This window comes from Molossus molossus, unplaced genomic scaffold, assembly GCF_014108415.1.
Source record: "Molossus molossus isolate mMolMol1 unplaced genomic scaffold, mMolMol1.p scaffold_m16_p_1, whole genome shotgun sequence".
Taxonomy (NCBI): domain Eukaryota; kingdom Metazoa; phylum Chordata; class Mammalia; order Chiroptera; family Molossidae; genus Molossus; species Molossus molossus.
In genome coordinates this window covers 243,553,784-243,571,041 of record NW_023425344.1, presented here as the reverse complement: position 1 = coordinate 243,571,041, position 17,258 = coordinate 243,553,784, and the positions used below count along the sequence as shown (strand labels likewise).

At 40.7% G+C, this 17,258-nt stretch overlaps 1 protein-coding gene across 2 annotated transcripts in view; it reads right to left on the bottom strand.

The window, feature by feature from the left end:
* Positions 1 to 13,632, bottom strand: part of PPP4R4 (protein phosphatase 4 regulatory subunit 4) — a 104,952-nt gene extending 91,320 nt beyond the window's left edge. Inside the window, exons 1-2 of one of the 2 annotated variants that reach the window (XM_036264525.1) lie at positions 13,375 to 13,632; positions 11,890 to 11,963 (exon numbers count right to left, since the gene is read on the bottom strand). Coding sequence is in view for 1 of the 2 variants with exons in the window: in XM_036264514.1 (XP_036120407.1) it covers positions 11,890 to 11,963; positions 13,375 to 13,464 (164 nt within the window). In the remaining variant the exon portion in view is untranslated. The remainder of the gene's footprint in view (positions 1 to 11,889; positions 11,964 to 13,374) is intronic. The other variant, XM_036264514.1, reaches the window with a different exon arrangement.
* Positions 13,633 to 17,258: the final 3,626 nt, after the last annotated feature.

Genomic DNA, 17,258 nt, shown 5'->3' with positions numbered 1-17,258 from the left:
ATGCTCAACATCTCTAACCATCAGAGAGATGCAAATTAAAACGACTAAGAGATATCACCTCACACCTGCCAGAATGGTAGCCATCAACAAATCCTCAAACAAGTGCTGGTGAGGATGTAGAGAAGAGAGTACTCTAGTACACTGCTGGTAGGAATGCAGACTGGTGCAGCCACCATGGAAAATAATATGGTGTTTCCTCAAAAAATTAAAAATGGAACTGCCATTTGACCCAGTGATCCCACTTCTTGGAATATACCCTAAGAAGCCTGAAACACCAATCAATCAGGAAGAATATAGCACCCTTATATTCATAGCAGCACTGTTTGCAATAGCTAAGAGCTGGAAACAGCCCAACAGCCCATCAGTAGATGAGTGCATGAAAAAGCTGAGGTACATGTACACTATGGAGTACTATGCTGCTGTAAGAAGGAAAGATCTCTTATCCTTTAAGACAACATGGAGGGACCTGGAGAGTATTATGCTAAGTGAAATAAGCCAGTCAGAGAAAGACAAGTACCACATTATCTCACTTATTTATGAAATATAATGAACAAAATAAGCTGTCGACCAAAACAGATCCAGAGTTATGGAAGCAGGAAACAGACTAACAAACCTCAGAGGGACGGGGGGTGAGAGGGGTGAGAAGAAATAAACCAAAGAACTTATCTGCATATATGTAGAACCAATCCACATGGACACTAGGCTGGGGAAAGCAGGAAGAGGGTGGGAGTGGTAAGAAGGGAGGGAGTCAATGGGAAAAAAGGGAGAACTTCTGTAATACTTTCAACAATAAAAATAAATAAATAAATTTTTTAAAAGAAGAAATATACATGAACAAAATAACCCTACACTTATTAATTATTGAATTTAAGTTTAAAAACTTTCAAAAAAGAAAATTTCAGGCCTAGATGGTTTAATTGGTGAATTCTACCTCACATTTAAGAAAGCAATACCAATTCTACACAACCTCTTTCAGAAAATAGGAAGCCACATCCCAAGTCATTTCATGAGCATTCCCCTAAAACCAAAACTGGCAAAGATATTACATGAAGACAAAACTGCAAACCATTATCTCTCATTAAAATAGATGCAAAAATCCTCAAAAATACAGTAGCAAATAGAGTCCAGAAACATATAAAAAGACTCATACACCATGACCAAGTAGATTTCATGCCAAGAAGAAATGAACCAGAAGGCTGGTTCATTTGAAAACTGATCAGTGTAATTCATCATATTTAAAAAATGAAATGAGAAAAGGTATATATCATATCAATACATTAAGAAAAAAAATCTGACAAGATTCAATACCCATTCACAATTTTTAAAAAACTGTCAGCAAATTAGTAATAGAGGAAGCTTCCTTAACTTTATGGTATCTATAAAAAACCTACAGCCAACATCATACCTAATGGAGAGATTAAATGCTTTCCTTCCACCCTAAGACCAGGACCCAGACTGAGAGGTCCTCTCTCACCACTCCTACAGTAGAGAAACCTGACAGATACCCAGTGACCAAGATTGACATCACTAGTGATAAATCATGTTAACAATGTGTACCCCCTGAAATGATGGGATGGGAAAGGCACTTCACCTTTCTTCCCAAGAGCCCATAACCCCAATCTAATAAGGAAGAAAACAGACAAACACAAGTTGAGGGACATTCTACAAAATACCTGACCAGCATTCTGCAAAACTATCAATATCATGAAAAGCAAGGAAAGACTAAGAAAGTGTTACAGCCAAGAGGAAACTAAGGAACTATAACAACTATATGCAATGCGGTGTTCTGGATTGGATACTGAAACAGGAAAAAAAGGACACTAGAGAAAAAACTGGTGAAATCCACCCTGGCTGATTTTGCTCAGTGGTTAGAGTATCAGCCCACGGACCAGAGTCCCGGGTTCAGTTGCCACTAAGGGCACATACGTCAGTTGCAGTTTGTCTCCAGCCCCAGTTGGGGTCGTGTGAATGACAGCCACTTGATGTGTCCAATGCTTCGCTCTCTCTCTTCCTCCCTCTTTCTCCCTCCCACTCTATCTGAAGATAAATGCAAAAAAAAAAAAGTAAAAAAAAAACTGGTGAAATCCATATAAAGAAGTCTGGAGTCGCCCTGGCCAGTTTGGCTCAGCGGTTAGAGCGTGGGCCTGCAGTCCGGAGAGACCCGGGTTCAGTTCCCACTAAGAGCGTGTACGTAGGTTGCAGTCTGTCCCCACCCCTGGATGGGTTGTGCGGGTGGCAACCACTCTATGTGTCCCTTTCACGTCGATGTTTCTCTCTCTCTCTCTTCCTCTCTCTCCCTCCCACTCTATCTGAACAAAAAAAATGGAAAAATGTCCTCGGGAGAGGATAAAAAAAAACAAAACAGAAGACTGAAGTTTAGTTAATAGTGATGTACCAATGTTAATCTCTTAGATTTTGGGGAATTTTTTTTAAAATCTTTACCCAAGGACATGCTTACAGAGAGGAAGAGAGAGAGGGAGAGAGAAAATGAGAAGACCATTGATGTGAGAAACAATGCTCAGTTACCTTCCATATGTGCCCCAACAGACGATCAAACCAGCAACCTCTCAGTGTATAGGACAACACTCAACTAACTGAGCCACTCCAGCCGGCTAGGCAAGCTTTTAAGTTTTGTTTTTTTTAATGACTTTAATTTTTTTTTCTTTATTGATTTTAGAGAGAGAGGAAGGAAGAGGGAGAGAGACTTAGGAACATCAATGAGAGAGAACATCGACTGGCTACTCCTACATGCCCTCAACCGGGGATTGGGCACACAACCTGGGCATGTGTCCTGACCGAGAATGGAACTGGTGACCTCTTGGTGCATGGGTCAACGCTCAACCAGAGCCACACCTGCGGGGCCAATCTCTTAAGTTTTGATAAACATGCCATAGATATGCAAGAATTTAGCTGTAGGGGAAACTGGTAAAAGGTATACAGGAACTTTCCGTACTCTCTTTGTAACTTTTCTGGAAATGTAAAATAATTCCAAAGTAAATATTATTTTTTAAGAAGTATATTGGCATAAAAAGATACACTGAATAAACACTAACCAAAAGAAAGCTGGAGTGAGTATACATTAATATCAGATAAAGTAAACTCCAAAATAAAGAATATTTCTAGGCATAAAGACAAACATTATATAACTATAAAGAGATAAATACACCAAGAAAGCATAATAATCCACTAGAATGGCTTAAACTTCATACGCACCTAATTACAAATATCAAAATATATGAACTACTAGTAAAAGTGATAGATTTGAAAGAAGGAATAGACAAATCTGCAATTATAGTTTAGAGACCGCAATATTTAGTAGTCAATAGAACAAGTATACAGAAAATACCCTTAAAGACACTGAAAATTTGAAAATACCGTCAACCAATTTGACCTATTTGACATTTCATAACGTTATACCCAACAACAGCAGAATATACATTATTTTCCAGTATACATAGAATACTCACCAGATCGACATGTTCTGACAAAAAAAAAAAAAAAACCTCACCAAATTTCAAAGAACTAAAGTCAAGCAAAGTATGTTCTGTGACCATTATAGAATTAAACTAAAAACCAGTAACAGAAAGATATCTGGAAAAATCCACCAAATAATTGGAAAATTGTGTAAGGTACACATTCTTCCCTAAAGTTATTCAAACCAAATCTACAATGTGCAGAACTCTTTAAAGAAAAGAAAATATTGTTCAACTCTAATATACTTTAATTCAGTAAAATAAACAGTTTTTGGTTTGATTATAATGTTATTGCATCCAATCCTTAATGAAACACAGGCACTTTCTGAATTATTAATATCTACCTTACAAGCGACCCTTCTTAAACAAAAAAATAAAGAGAAAAAGAAAAGCTTTAAAACTGTTCACTATCCAAGGAGTCTCTGCCCTTCAGAAATGTCCATTAGCACCTCCTAGTGGATGAAATAAGAAACTGGGGTTCAACATCTTTTCCTTTCTTAGAATTGAGGATAGGCTGCTAAAGCCACATGGAAATTTAATTTATATTGGGCCCAACCCATTATATCATATGGAGGGAAGAGGAGGAAACAGTGCCTGAAAAACTTAAGTGACTTGAATATGATCAGAGATAGATGTCAGGTCCCCTGGTATTTATAATACCACACTAGCCCTTTCTATTCCATAATGGAGCCATGTGGGGGGAAAAATTAACCTCAACCCTTACCTTACACCATACACAAAATTTTACTGGAAATAAATCATAGACCTAAAATTAAGAGCTAAACATTATTCTAAAAGAAAACAGGGAGAAAATCTTAATGAAAGGATTTGGCAAAAAAAATTTAAATATAACACAGAAAATACTTAAACTATAAAGAAAAAAAAGCAATAAATTAGACCTCATCAAAATTAGACCACAGCAAAGCAAAAAAACCTTTGCTCTTTAAAAGATACTCTTATATTCCTGCAGTGGTTTGGCTCAGTGGTAGAGTGTCAGCCCGCGGACCAATGAGTCACAGGTTCGATTATGGTCAAGGGCAGGTAACTTGGTTGCAGTTCGTCCCCGGCCCTGGTCAGGGTCATGCAGGAGGCACCCAGTCAATGTGTCCTCTCACGTCAATGTTTCTCTCTCTCTCTCCCTTTCTCTCCCTCCCACTCTATCTGAAGATAAAAACTATCCTCAGGTGAGGATTTTAAAAAAGATACTCTTATAGCCCTGGCTGGTTTGGCTTAGCGGTTAGAGCATCAGCCTGTAGACTGAAGGGTCACGGATTCGATTCCAGTCAAGGGCACATGCCTGGGTTGTAGGTTTCCCCGGCCCTGACCAAGGCTGGGCAGGAGGCAACCAATAGATGTATCTCTCTCAACATCGATGTGTGTCTCTCTCTCTACCTTTCTTCCACTCTCTAAAAAAATTAAAAATCCATTAAAAGAGAAAAGATATTCTTATAGAAGTTAAAGAGCAAGCCAAAGACTAGGAGAAATATTCAACAAAGCAAATATCCAACAAATGGGCCAAAGACTTCACCGAACAAACTATATGGCTGGTTTATAAACACATGTAAAGATGCTCAACATCCACCCAGCCGGTGTGGCTCAGTGGTTGAGCACTGACCCATGCACCAAGAAGTCGCTGGTTCGACGGGGGCATGCAGGAGGCAGCCAACCGATGTTCTCTCTCATCAATGTTTCTATCTCTCTTTTCCTTTCCCTTCCTCTCACTAAAACCAATAAAAAAAATTTTTTTAAAGATGCTCAACATCCATCAGTCATCTGGAAAATTCAACTACAAAGACAATGACATACCAGTACACTAGACAACTAGAAATACCACTAATATGGCTTAAATAAAAAGACTAATCATACCAAGTATCAGCGAGTATATGGAGCCACTCAATCTCTCACACTGCTGGTGGAAATGTAAAACTGCACATCAGTTTGGAAACAATTTAGCAGTTTCTTAAAAATGTAAACATACACCTACTATAGGACCCAGCCATTCTACTCCTTGCTGTTTACCAGAGAGGGATGGAAAGCACATGTCCACACAAAGATTAATACATGAATGTATGTAGATATCTAGTCTGTAATAGTCAAAAGCTAGAAATTATCCAAATGTCCATCAACTGATTAATGGATACACAAAATGTAATATATCCTTAAAATGGCATAATTATCAATAATAAAAAGGAATAAACTATTGATATATGCAATACCATGAATGAAATTCAAAATAATTATGTTGAGCCCTGGCTGGTGCAGCTTAGCTGGTTGAGCATTGTCCACTGCCAGTTCGATTCCTGGTCAGGGCACATGTCTGGGTTGTAGGCTCGATCCCTAGTAGGGGGCATGCAAGAGGCAACATATCCATTGATGTTTCACTCTCACATCAATGTTTCTCTCTCCTCTCTCTCTCTCTCCTCTCTCTCTACAAATCTTTTAAAAAATAAATAAATAAATAATTGCATTGAGTAAAGAAGCCAGACAAAAGAGTAGCTATTGTATGATTCATTTCTGTAACAGTCTAGAAATGGCAAACTAATCTATAGTGACAGAAATCAGGTCAGTGGTTGTCTGAAGTAAGGAAAGGGATCAGAGAAAGGGAAAAGAATATTACAAAGGGGCACAAAGTTACTTTTGGGGTGATGTATTTGTTTATTATCTTAATTGTTTTAATGGTTTTATGGGTATATACATATGTCAAAATTCATCAAATTGTTCAGTTGAAAACTGACCTTGGGTAAGTTTCTTATCTTCTCTGAGTCCAAGCCTCCTAATCTAAACTGGGGATAATAGTACTTACATTATAGGATTGTAAGGAAGATTAGAGGAAATGTATATAGAGGACACAACGCTTGGTGCAGAGTTGTGTTCAGTAAAGGATATTTGTTACTGGTTTTCTAAATCATCTACTTGCAATTCAGAACACATTTTACTTTGGATGTATGGGGAAATTTCCATTCAGAAATTTCATGTAGTTATAAAGTTTTCTATCCAGATGGTGCCCCTTTGCAGTTTAATCCTCCACCCTGATCCAAGGCAACCAATGATTTGCCCATTGTAATTGTAGGTTGGTTTTTCCTGTTCCTGAATGTAGACATATGCTTTTATATCTCATGGGTAAATGCCTAAGAATAGAATGCTGGGTCATATGGTGAGTGTGTGTGTGTAGGTATATACATATATATTTATTCTTTTTTACAGGTTGCTAGGGACGACTGTATTTCTGACACAGCACACTGCCTTTTCAATGCCCAACATATTTGTTAAGTAGGAATGACTTCTATTCTATTGAAATTTAAGAAAAATGCATTTGCTTCCTTAAACAAGCACTTCCTTGAACATAAGTATCTGCTGGTACAATGCCATTCATTTTCCTGGGAGATGCCTAACAAATAATAAGTACTCAATAAATTGATAAGTTTTATCCTAACGTAACTATTAGCTGAGTTACAAATATTTCCATTAACATCTCAGATTTGGATGGAAAGTTACACTATATGTCACACCCACACATGAGGATATAACAGATTTTGCTTTTATTTCTGACATGATTACCACATACCAAAGGATAAAGCCCAAAGTGGCGACTGTAAAAAACTAAGTCTGAACACTTTCTTCATGCCTCCCACATATTCAGTGGTGAATACCCTTCATAGGACCTTAATTCTAAGAGAGTTATGATTTTTACCACTTTGCAACTTAACTTTTATTTCCAGATTTGGCTGCAGAACTCTCACTCTGTGATATCACTAGGGGGCGCACTTACTCCTTTTTTAAAAGGGGGAGGGGATAGCAAGGAAAAACTTCCAAAAATGCACTTTTGTCCTGACTGTACCTGGAAAGTAAAGTGCAAAATGTTTTAAAATTCCCAGTGTGCCCTGGTCGGTTTGGCTCAGCGGTTAGAGCGTCGGCCTGTGGTCCAGAGAGACCTGGGTTCGGTTTCCACTAAGGGCATGTACTTTGGTTGCAGTTTGTCCCCGGCCCTGGTTGGGTCATGTGGGTGGCAGCCACTCGATGTGTCCTTTTCACGTTGATGTTTCTCTCTCTCTCTCTCTCTCTTCCTCTCTCTCCCTCCTGCTCTATCTGAACAAAAAATGAAAAAATGTCCTCGGGTGAAGATAAAAAAAAATAGTTTAAAAACAAGCGACATAAATGTTAGGCTTGGTACATTAACCAATCAACACATTTAACCCATAATGTAAATAGTAAATATTGCTTAAGATCATTTGGTAAAATATATATATAAATCTATAATACAAGCTGACCTTAATTATAACTTACCTTAAAATGCTTAATTATAATTTGTGAACATTCTGGTTTCAGATAAACACTACTAACAAAGAAAGTTAATAGATATTTATCACAAACTTCAGCTAATACTTCACTTGCCTGTTACTTTATTAAATTATTGGAAGGCAAAATTAATACTGTTATCCTCTTTTAACATTTGAAATTTACCTTGAGCACCTAAGCAGCAAGGAAGTAGAAAAAGAGGAAAGATAACAGGCAATTAACATTAATTAGGCATCTATTCTGTGGCAGGAGCTCTCTATACATAACGTAACAACCTGGGGGAACAGAAATTTCCATTTACAGACGAGAAAACAAGGGCTTAACAAGCATAAGTAACTTGCCCATAGTCACACAGATAGTAAATGGTAGAATAGGATACAACTTAAATCTGTCTGATTCCAATGCATATGATGTAAAATAATCAGGAGTTGCTTAACCCACCTGGCATTTTGGTCATCTTCAAATAGACAAATACACTTTATTCTACTAAGAGGTATATATTTACATCACAACAAAGTACACGAAAGAACCAAAATAGCAACAACATAAAATATGGCTTGTCCTCCAAGAACTTATGATCTGTTAAGAAAAATGCACACACTTACACATAAAGGAATACAAGGTAGTAATTAATGAGGGATGCAGCCACTAAATGATATGGGAGCTCAGAGAAGCCTGGGATCCATGTGGTTTCAGCAGTCAGGAAAGGCCTTATGAAAGACGCAAGATTACAATAGGACCCTAGAGATGGAAAATGTTAGATAGCTATAATGAAAGGGTATCCCAGGATGGGTAAAAGTAGAGGTAAGGATGAACACAATATAGCTAAGTAACAATGAAAAGGCCAGTATGACGGTTTCAAAAAGTGAAGGGCTGAAAGGAAACCCAAGTATCCACCAACTAATGAATGAATAAATAAAATGTGATATGCCCACACGACAGAATACCATTTATAATTTTAAAATAATAATAAAGTACTGATACATGCTACAACATGGATGAAACTTGAAAACATGCTAAGTGAAAGCAGTCAGTCACAAAAGGCCACATAGTGTATAATTTAATTCATATGAAAGGTTCAGAATAGGCAAATCCATAGAAACAGAAAGTAGACTAATGGTTCCCAAAGGCTGGGAAGGTTGGGAAGAAGTGGAGAGGAACTGCTAATAGGTACAGGGTTTCTTATTGAAGTAATGAAAATATTATAAAATTGATTGTGGTGATGGTCACACTACTTTGAACACACTAAAAATCACTGAACAATATACTTTAAATGGGTGAACTGTATTGTATATGAATTACATCTCAGTCAAGCATTAAAACAAAGTGGAACAGCACATTGTACAGCTAAGATGGAGTCACTTATGCCAAGTTCAAGAGTCTGGCATTTATCTGATATGCAATTTGAGATATGAGTAAAGATTTACCCAATGAAAGCACAGCATACATACTTAAGGACTCTTCTCTAACACAATAATTAACGTTTCAAGTACATTTCTAAAATCACAAAGAAGAGAGAGAACAGGAAAAATATATTGTGGTATGATTTTGACTAATCCACAAGCTGTGACTATTAGGAAAGTTGTTTTGCTTCAGTGCTAAATGCCACAGATGAGTATATCAGAATCACTTATGCAAAACCACAAATTCATCTGTGGTAAATCTTTAATTATCATAATGTTCTAAACTTAATTGTGAAAATGGCATTAATAATTGATCTACCACACTTTAGAGTAAGATAATAAAAAGTATCATTTGTTTTTCATTGGATGGCAGTGCTCTGTATATAATGCTTTTATAAATATTCAATGCAATTTAAATGCTATCAGAATCTCCACTAATGTAAAGCATTTCCTACTGATGTTTACACATTTGAGTCTGAATTCTAATTTAACATAATATTCCAAAATAGTTTTAATATACAAAATAAGAAAGCTATAAAAACAAATCTGACATTCAAAAGCAGAGAGCAAAAAAAATCTGGATATTAAAGATCCAATACAAAGGCAAAGGTACAGCACTAAAAAATAAATCTGAAAATGAGAGAGAGAAAAAACAGAACTCAATATTAGATTCTACAACACTGGGGAGTACAATTTTTTTTTAAAGGGATAAATTACATTCAAAATAGGTTTTAACAGAGGCAAAGTTTGGAACAGTTCTAAACAATCCCACACTCTCCCCTGAATCCCAGGGAAGAAAGAACCTTTCAGGCAGTCTTGGCCTAAAGGTGAAATCCCACTTTCCCCCAGGAGGTGGTGAGATATTTGGAACACAAAAGAAGAACTCAGCTGGATGCTCAGACACAACCAAACCAGTGTTCCCCTTTCAGTCACCTTGCAAACCTCCTTCAGGGCTGATTAGCCATAAGTAACTAAAAGAGATATCAGATCTCTTTTAAAATTCTCTTGTCTAAGAATGAGAGGACCCATCTGTCTCTATCAGGGCTTTTTGTAAGTTCCAGAAATGGATGAAACTTATGTTTGTGCCTGAGAAATACAGACAATTCAGAAGACCTGGTTCGCTAACAAACAATAAAAGTAAAATAGAAAACAAATAAGCTCTCCTAAAAAAGAAGACTTGTCACTGATATCTAGAATAAGGTTTCGGCTGTCAAGTAAGTAGAGCAAGACTCTCCATTTCCTCCTTGTAAGCCAGCATTTACACAAAGAAAAGAATTCAGTAAGAGTAAGAAAGAACTTATTTCAAATCACTAACTGCTGTATGTTAAAACAAACTTATCCAAACTTTTGCCAATTGTCTAGCTACTCCAATCAAAAGAACTGTGGGAAAAGACAGATGCTTATAACTACTGTTCACCATGTTGCACATGTTAATTAAGGAATAAAGTACTTCAAATATAACAAAATACCAAAATAGGTTAAATGTTGGATTATTCTCTATGTAAACACCAAAACACATACTGTTAATTTATACATAAATAAAAGTTTTCTTTTAAATAAATAGGTAGAAATGATGAGAGCATGCTACCAAAGATCACCAATAACATCAACAGAAGATCTAAGATCCGAAAACATTTTAAAGTGTTAGAATTAGTGGAGAGGATGGTCTAAGTTGTAAGCTTGCTAAAATTCTAACTAAACTAAGAACAGAAACCCAAGATGCCACTGAGAGGCTAAAGAATAATCTTTATAATGGAAGTCATGGAGAGGGGATTTATTTTTTTACAGGATCCTTCAATGAATAACATGGGACTAGAAACATGATCTATAATCAAGAAAGAAGAGCAAGTAACTTGCCAGCACCTGAAACTGGCAAAGTGGACCTGAGCTAAGGAAACAAGGATGACACATATTCCAGGAGGTAAATAACACCAGTTTTCAAAATCTGATTTTGAAAAACAAAAGTGAAAACTAATTTGCTACAAGGGGGAGAAAAATGTTGAGTTAAAGAAAAGATTTTAAACAAAAGTACACAAAACACCTCAGAAAATTTTCTGTTTCTGAAGTATTTTCTTAGATATGTTCAATAATGCTTGCCATATTAGCTTTTAAAAAGCTAAACTCACAATTTTTAAAATAGTTGAGAGAAATCTCATAAATATTTGCAATAAACATTTGCCTTAAGCAAACCTGTAGAGCTTGTGAGATGAAAACTTAAATGAGAGTAGACATGATGAAATTGTTAAATCTCTCAAGCATTATTATAAAGCTCACATAGCAAAAGTAATATGAACAATATATCCTGAGCAACAAAATGAACTACCATATTTGTGGATTTTTTCCTATACAGTAGATAGTATATAAGGTTCACATTCTACAATTAAATTAATCCCTGGATATTGTTAAGTCTCATCTAAACTTATTGGATGTTATGTGAGAACCACCAAAGCCGGAAAATGAAAAAAGAATAAGATTCAACTCAAACCTCCAAGCAATAGTCTTTAAATTAGGTATCTCATTTGATTTCTGTTCTCAAATGTGTACATCCATACCTAAATCTTAATCTGTAACATAATTAAGTGCTATGGATGCAAAAGTACTGTGTTCAAATGACTGAGTAAAACGGAACATAACCATAACATGACATTTCAGAAAACAATCATCGATGCAGCCATAGGGAAAGAGCAGCAATTTTAGGTAAGGACTTTCGGAAATACCTGAGCAGATAAACAGCCCTTTCAATATCGCTGAGATCTTCATCAACTGTCAGTCTTTCTATTTCTTCTGCTGTCTGTCAAGTGTAAAATACAAATTATGCACACAAACATCCATTTGTCTTGCCCCTCCAGTGCTGCCCCAGCGACCCTATATAACTACTGACTAATGAAAAAGTTTCACAATTAAGCATTATCATTGAAAACTGATCATGGGTTTGAGGACTCTAGGTGACTACCTCCACCACAGAGGTCTCTCTAATTGTCTCTGTTGGGTTTGGGTTGTGGAGGTTCGGGGTTTGGTTGTTGTTTGTTTCTATTTTTTTTTATTTATTTTTTTAACTTTTCTAGCTTCTTGATTGAAGCTTGAGAATTCCACTGTGGTTTCAGAACATTGCTGAAACCAATTTCATATGCATATATACAAGGTACACATACTTTTTATCTCTAATACCCCCAAGACTGTTTCCCCAGCATTTTCCACCCCAGGAGATGCTAAAAGGGTGACGGATGAAGACTGCAGCCGAGTGGGGAGGAAAAAACGAAATCTGGTGGGGGGTGGATAAAATCTGGGGCTGCAAGGAGATCCGGAGTCGAGGTATTGCGGCAGGTGGGAGTGAGAGGCGCTCGAGGAGCCAGGAAGAGGATGGCTGGGGCAGGGGGTCCGCAGGCTCGGTTTGCCAGCAGTGAGGGTTGAGCCTCCGGGAGGCTGGGAGGAAGATGACTCTGCGGGCGGGGAGCCGGTGGGGGTGGGGGAGCTAGTGGAGGCTGGCTCCGTCAAGGGGGGTGGGAGGCAGGGCCCTAGGAGAGGCGTGGAGGGGCTGGCAGGAAAGGAAGGAAAGGACTTGTGATTCGGGATGGAGGCAAAGGGTCGACGGGGCTCTGAAGATCGGTAGCAGGACGGCTCGAGTATGGGTGCTGGTTGGGAGGTGAAGGGAGGCCCGGGATGACTTGGGGAAGAGGGGTTGAGATCAGGGGTGTCTCGGGGAGAGGTGGGGGGCACGATCGCGGCTGTGTGGGAGAAGTGGGACTGCGGCCAGAACTGAGGCAGCACCAGGGGGCCGGGCGGGGGCACCCAGGAGAGGACCCAGGATGAGCCGGCTGCGGCCCCGAGGGGAGCTCCTGCAGGGGCGGGGGGCGAGGGGCCTCGGCGGGCCGAGAGGGGCGGCGCGGGAGAGCGGGGTGGCCCGGCCAGGCGCTCGGCCGGCCGGTCCAGGGGCGGCGGGCTGGGGAAGGGCACTAGGGAGCCGCAGGGCTGGCCCGGGGCACAGGAGAGAGCCCGGGGCCCCGTCCCTCGAGGATGGGGGTCCGGGCGGGGAGAACCGGGGCTGCGTCGAAGAAGGGGCCCCCGGGAAGGGCCGGTTGAGAGTGACACGACGACCGGAGGGGGACTGAGGGGCCGACCGGACACCGAGAGGGGACGGGACGGGGGTCGCGCCGGGGCCCGGCGCCCGGCGTCCTGCGAGCAGTTCTCCCCGGGGAGCGCACCTTGAGGCTCCGGCGGACCGGCCTCTCGATGATGGTGAGCTCCTGCAGGTCCTCCATGTAGCCGAACAGGCTGTTCTGACTCAAATCCATCGCGGCGGCGGCGGCGGATGCATGGACCGCCGGGCCCCCTTGCCGCCCGGGCCGGAGCGGCCCCGGGTTGCCGGACGCGCGCAGCCCCGCGGGCGCCCGCCAGCAGGACTTTCTCCCGCTCTTGGCCGCGAGAACCCGGCGGGCGGCGAGCGGCGAGCCGGCAGCTAGAGAAGGAGCGCGGCCGCCGAGGGGGCGGGGCGGGCAAGGCGAGGGGGCGGGCCGAGGCGCGCGGGCGGGCCGTGGGGGCGGGGCCGGGGCGGGGGAGGTGCCACAGCGCCCGCCTCAGTCCCGCCCCCTTCCCGCCGGATGCAACTGCCTGGCACCGTGGCGGCGGCCCCAGCCCCTCTGCTCCCGCCCCTCGCTGCTTTCAACTCCCAACCGACCGTGCCCCATCCCGCGGCGCGTGCGCGGAGCCTTCCACTTTCCGCAACCGGCGGGGGCGGCTTGAGGGCGTGTTGGGGGCGGGCAACGGGGGGGCGGGGTTCTTGTTTTACCTGCTAGAGTAACCTTCCAGTTATTCCTGGGACGGCCCATCCCAGCAGGTTGGCCGTGGACACTGAGATCACTAGCTCAGCAAACGCCGGGGGAGGGGTGTGTACCCCAAATACGCAATTGCACCGTGGCTTGTGCGGAGATGATGGGGAATGGAGATATGGAATGAGGTCCTGGAGGGGCTAGGGAATGAGGTCCTTGGTTTCCTGACAGTGGTCAGGAAAGGATTCGTGGAGGGGAGACACTTACTTAGACTGAATCTTACACGATCAATACGACTTTTCCAAGAGAAATAAGTAATAAGAGTAAGGTCATTGCAGATTGAAGCCTGGGCATGTTTTGGTTGTGAGACTTGCAGTCTGTAGAACTTGGAGTGCCCGGAATCGAATGCTTGGCAAGTAGGTGGAAAGGGGCAGGTCCTTTATGCAGAGAGGCCCTGCTGCGGGCAGCCACGTTGAGTTGCTTGCATTTGCTTCTATTAAGAATGGAAAGCGCCTGGCTGGTGTGGCTCAGTGGTTGAGCGTGACCCATGCACCAAGAAGTCGCTGGTTCTATTCCCTGTCAGGACACATACCCAGGTTGTGGGCCTGATCCCCAGTGGGGGGCATGCAGGAAGCGGGCAGTCCATGTTCTCTTTCATGGATGTTTCTATCTCTCTCCTTCTCCCTTTCTCTAAAATCAATTAAAAAAGAAAAGAAAAAGAAAATTTTTTTAAAAAGGAAAGCGATGAAAGGGCGACTGGGGCGAGTATTTGAATGTCAGGGACCAGTTATGTTGATCATACTCTTAAGCTCCTAAGGGTCAGCAAAAACCCTCTCTCTTTTTTTACTTTGTTATTTTCCATTCATTCCCACTCCACACGCCCATTTCTCTACCTCCCATTTGCACCTTCTTTCATATGTTTATGTCCCAGTACAAATATACACCCTGGAAAGATATTGTTTTTAGTATATGTATTTATTTCTAATATGCATGAATGGTCTTGTGCAAAGAATTCACTCTTTTTCTTGTTTTTCCTTCAACATAATGCTTTAGAGATCTATTCATGAGGCTATTTATATCAGGAGTTCACTAATTCCTATCACTGATGGCACTGGATTTGTGCATCTAACACATTTTACTTATCGGTTCCTTAAATAATGGACAGTTATGTTGCCAGCAGTTCCTTGTTACCACAGGCAATGCTGGAATAGGATGTATGTCTTATGGACCACAAGAAAAATGGAATTGCTAGGTCATGGAGTCTACAGGTGTTTAGTTTCACTCTGTCATGTTGCTCTCCAGAATGGCTTTGTCACTTTGCATTCCCACTAATGGCACATAAAGGTAGAAACATTTATGTTCCACTCTATACAGTAACATTTGATATTATCTAATGTCCTCATTTATATCAATCTGATATTGATAGAGTAATATCATGTAATTTTCATTTGTATTTCTTTGATGATTAGTGATGTTAATTATTTTTCCACATATACTTAAGAACCATTGAGATTTTTTTCCTTCTGTGAAGTCCCTATTGACATCCTTTGCCTAATTTTTCTGCTAGGTTTCCTATTATTTTTCTGAATGAATTTAAGTAGTTCTCATATATTCTAAATTTTAATCTCTTGTCAGGCTTGGACACTGAAAATATCTCCCAATCTTTTCATGCATCCTATTAACTTGTTTTTTGCTCTTTTACAGAATAAGGGAAATCCTTAATTTTGGCGTAGCCAAATGCATCAAATTTTAGCCTTGCAGAGTGTGCTTTGGAGTCTTGTTTAAGGATCTTTTCTACCCACGGTTGCAAAATATTCTCCTACATTTTCCCCTATTTAATTTGATATTTTTGCCTATCACAGTTAGGTCTGAATTCATTCGAAGTAGAGAGATTATATTATTTTCACTACATGAGCCAGTTTTCCCAGCAACACCCACCAAAAAATCCATCTTTTCCCCACCAATGTGTGATGGTGTCTGGATTGTATGCCAAGTTTCCACAGACACACATCTCTGTTTCTGGGTTCTCGTTGCTCTTCTATTGATCTAGTCCTGTTCTTGTACCAATGCCACACTGATCTTACTACTATGGCTTTGCTATATGTATCCTAATATCTGGTAGAGTGGATCCTCACACTCTTTGCTCTTTTATTTATTTATTTTATTTCAGTATTGCCTTTGAGGTTCAAAGCCAAACACAATCAGTGCTTACCCCAAAGCTGAAATTCAGGTTTTCTGATCCCTATTTCACTGAAGAGGGAAAGCAGAAAGAGATATATCCTGATGGGATTAGGATAGAGAAGAGGCAAAGTGTGTGTGTGGGGGGGGGGTCCTTAGCAAATACCTTGCAGCCTCCCTTTTCTGTCAACTTCTGAAATTCTCCTCCTTATCCCCTTGATTTGTAACTGATACTGAATAATATTTGCCAACTTTAATTTACCCTGTTTCAGCTCAGAAGTATTATCTTATATTTATATTTTATAACAGCATCATCTGAGACATAGCTTTGATGTTGGCTGTCACAGGGCAGGAGGCTGATGAAGGAGAATGTTCCACTTGATGGCTGGAATCTGTAACTGCTACAGTTACCAACCTGTGGTGGAAATAGCCCACCCTCGCCTGGCTGCCAGGAAACCTGAGTCCCCATCCTGACTCTGCCAGTAACACGCAGTGGAACAACTCTTGGAGCCTGTTTTCCTTATCTGAACTGCTTTCTTAAGACTTGTCTCAATGTGCCCTAGAAGCAGCCTGTGAAGTACGGAAGACATGCACGACCAGTCCAGTTGTATAGATAATGAAACGGATGCTCTGAGAAGTTTTGTGACTCAGGCTGCAGCGCACAGCTAAGGGAAGCTAAATTTATTCACTTCATTGGTTCCTTCAACAATAGCATGGTTATTAAACACATGGGATTTGGAGCTCAACTACCTGAGTTTAAGTCCTGGTTCTGCTACTTCCTACTGTGGACAGGGAAGGTACTTAACCACTCTGCCCCCCACTTTCCTCACCTCTAAGACAAGAATAAAAGTAGCACTTAGCACAAAGTGTTGTTGTTAGAATTAAATGAGATTATATGTGTACAGTGCTTAGAGAAAGTCCTGGCACAAAATAAACATTCAATGTTTGCTATCATTATTATTATTACCACTAGACCCAGGTTCCCCCACAGACAGCTTCAGAAAAGATTTAAGAAATTGCGCTGAATCAGTAGATTATTATGAGAGGCAGAATAATGCTCTCCCCAAGATGTGCACATCCTAATCCCCCGAACCTGTGACTATGTTAACATAGATGGCAAAAGGGACTTTGAAGATGTGACT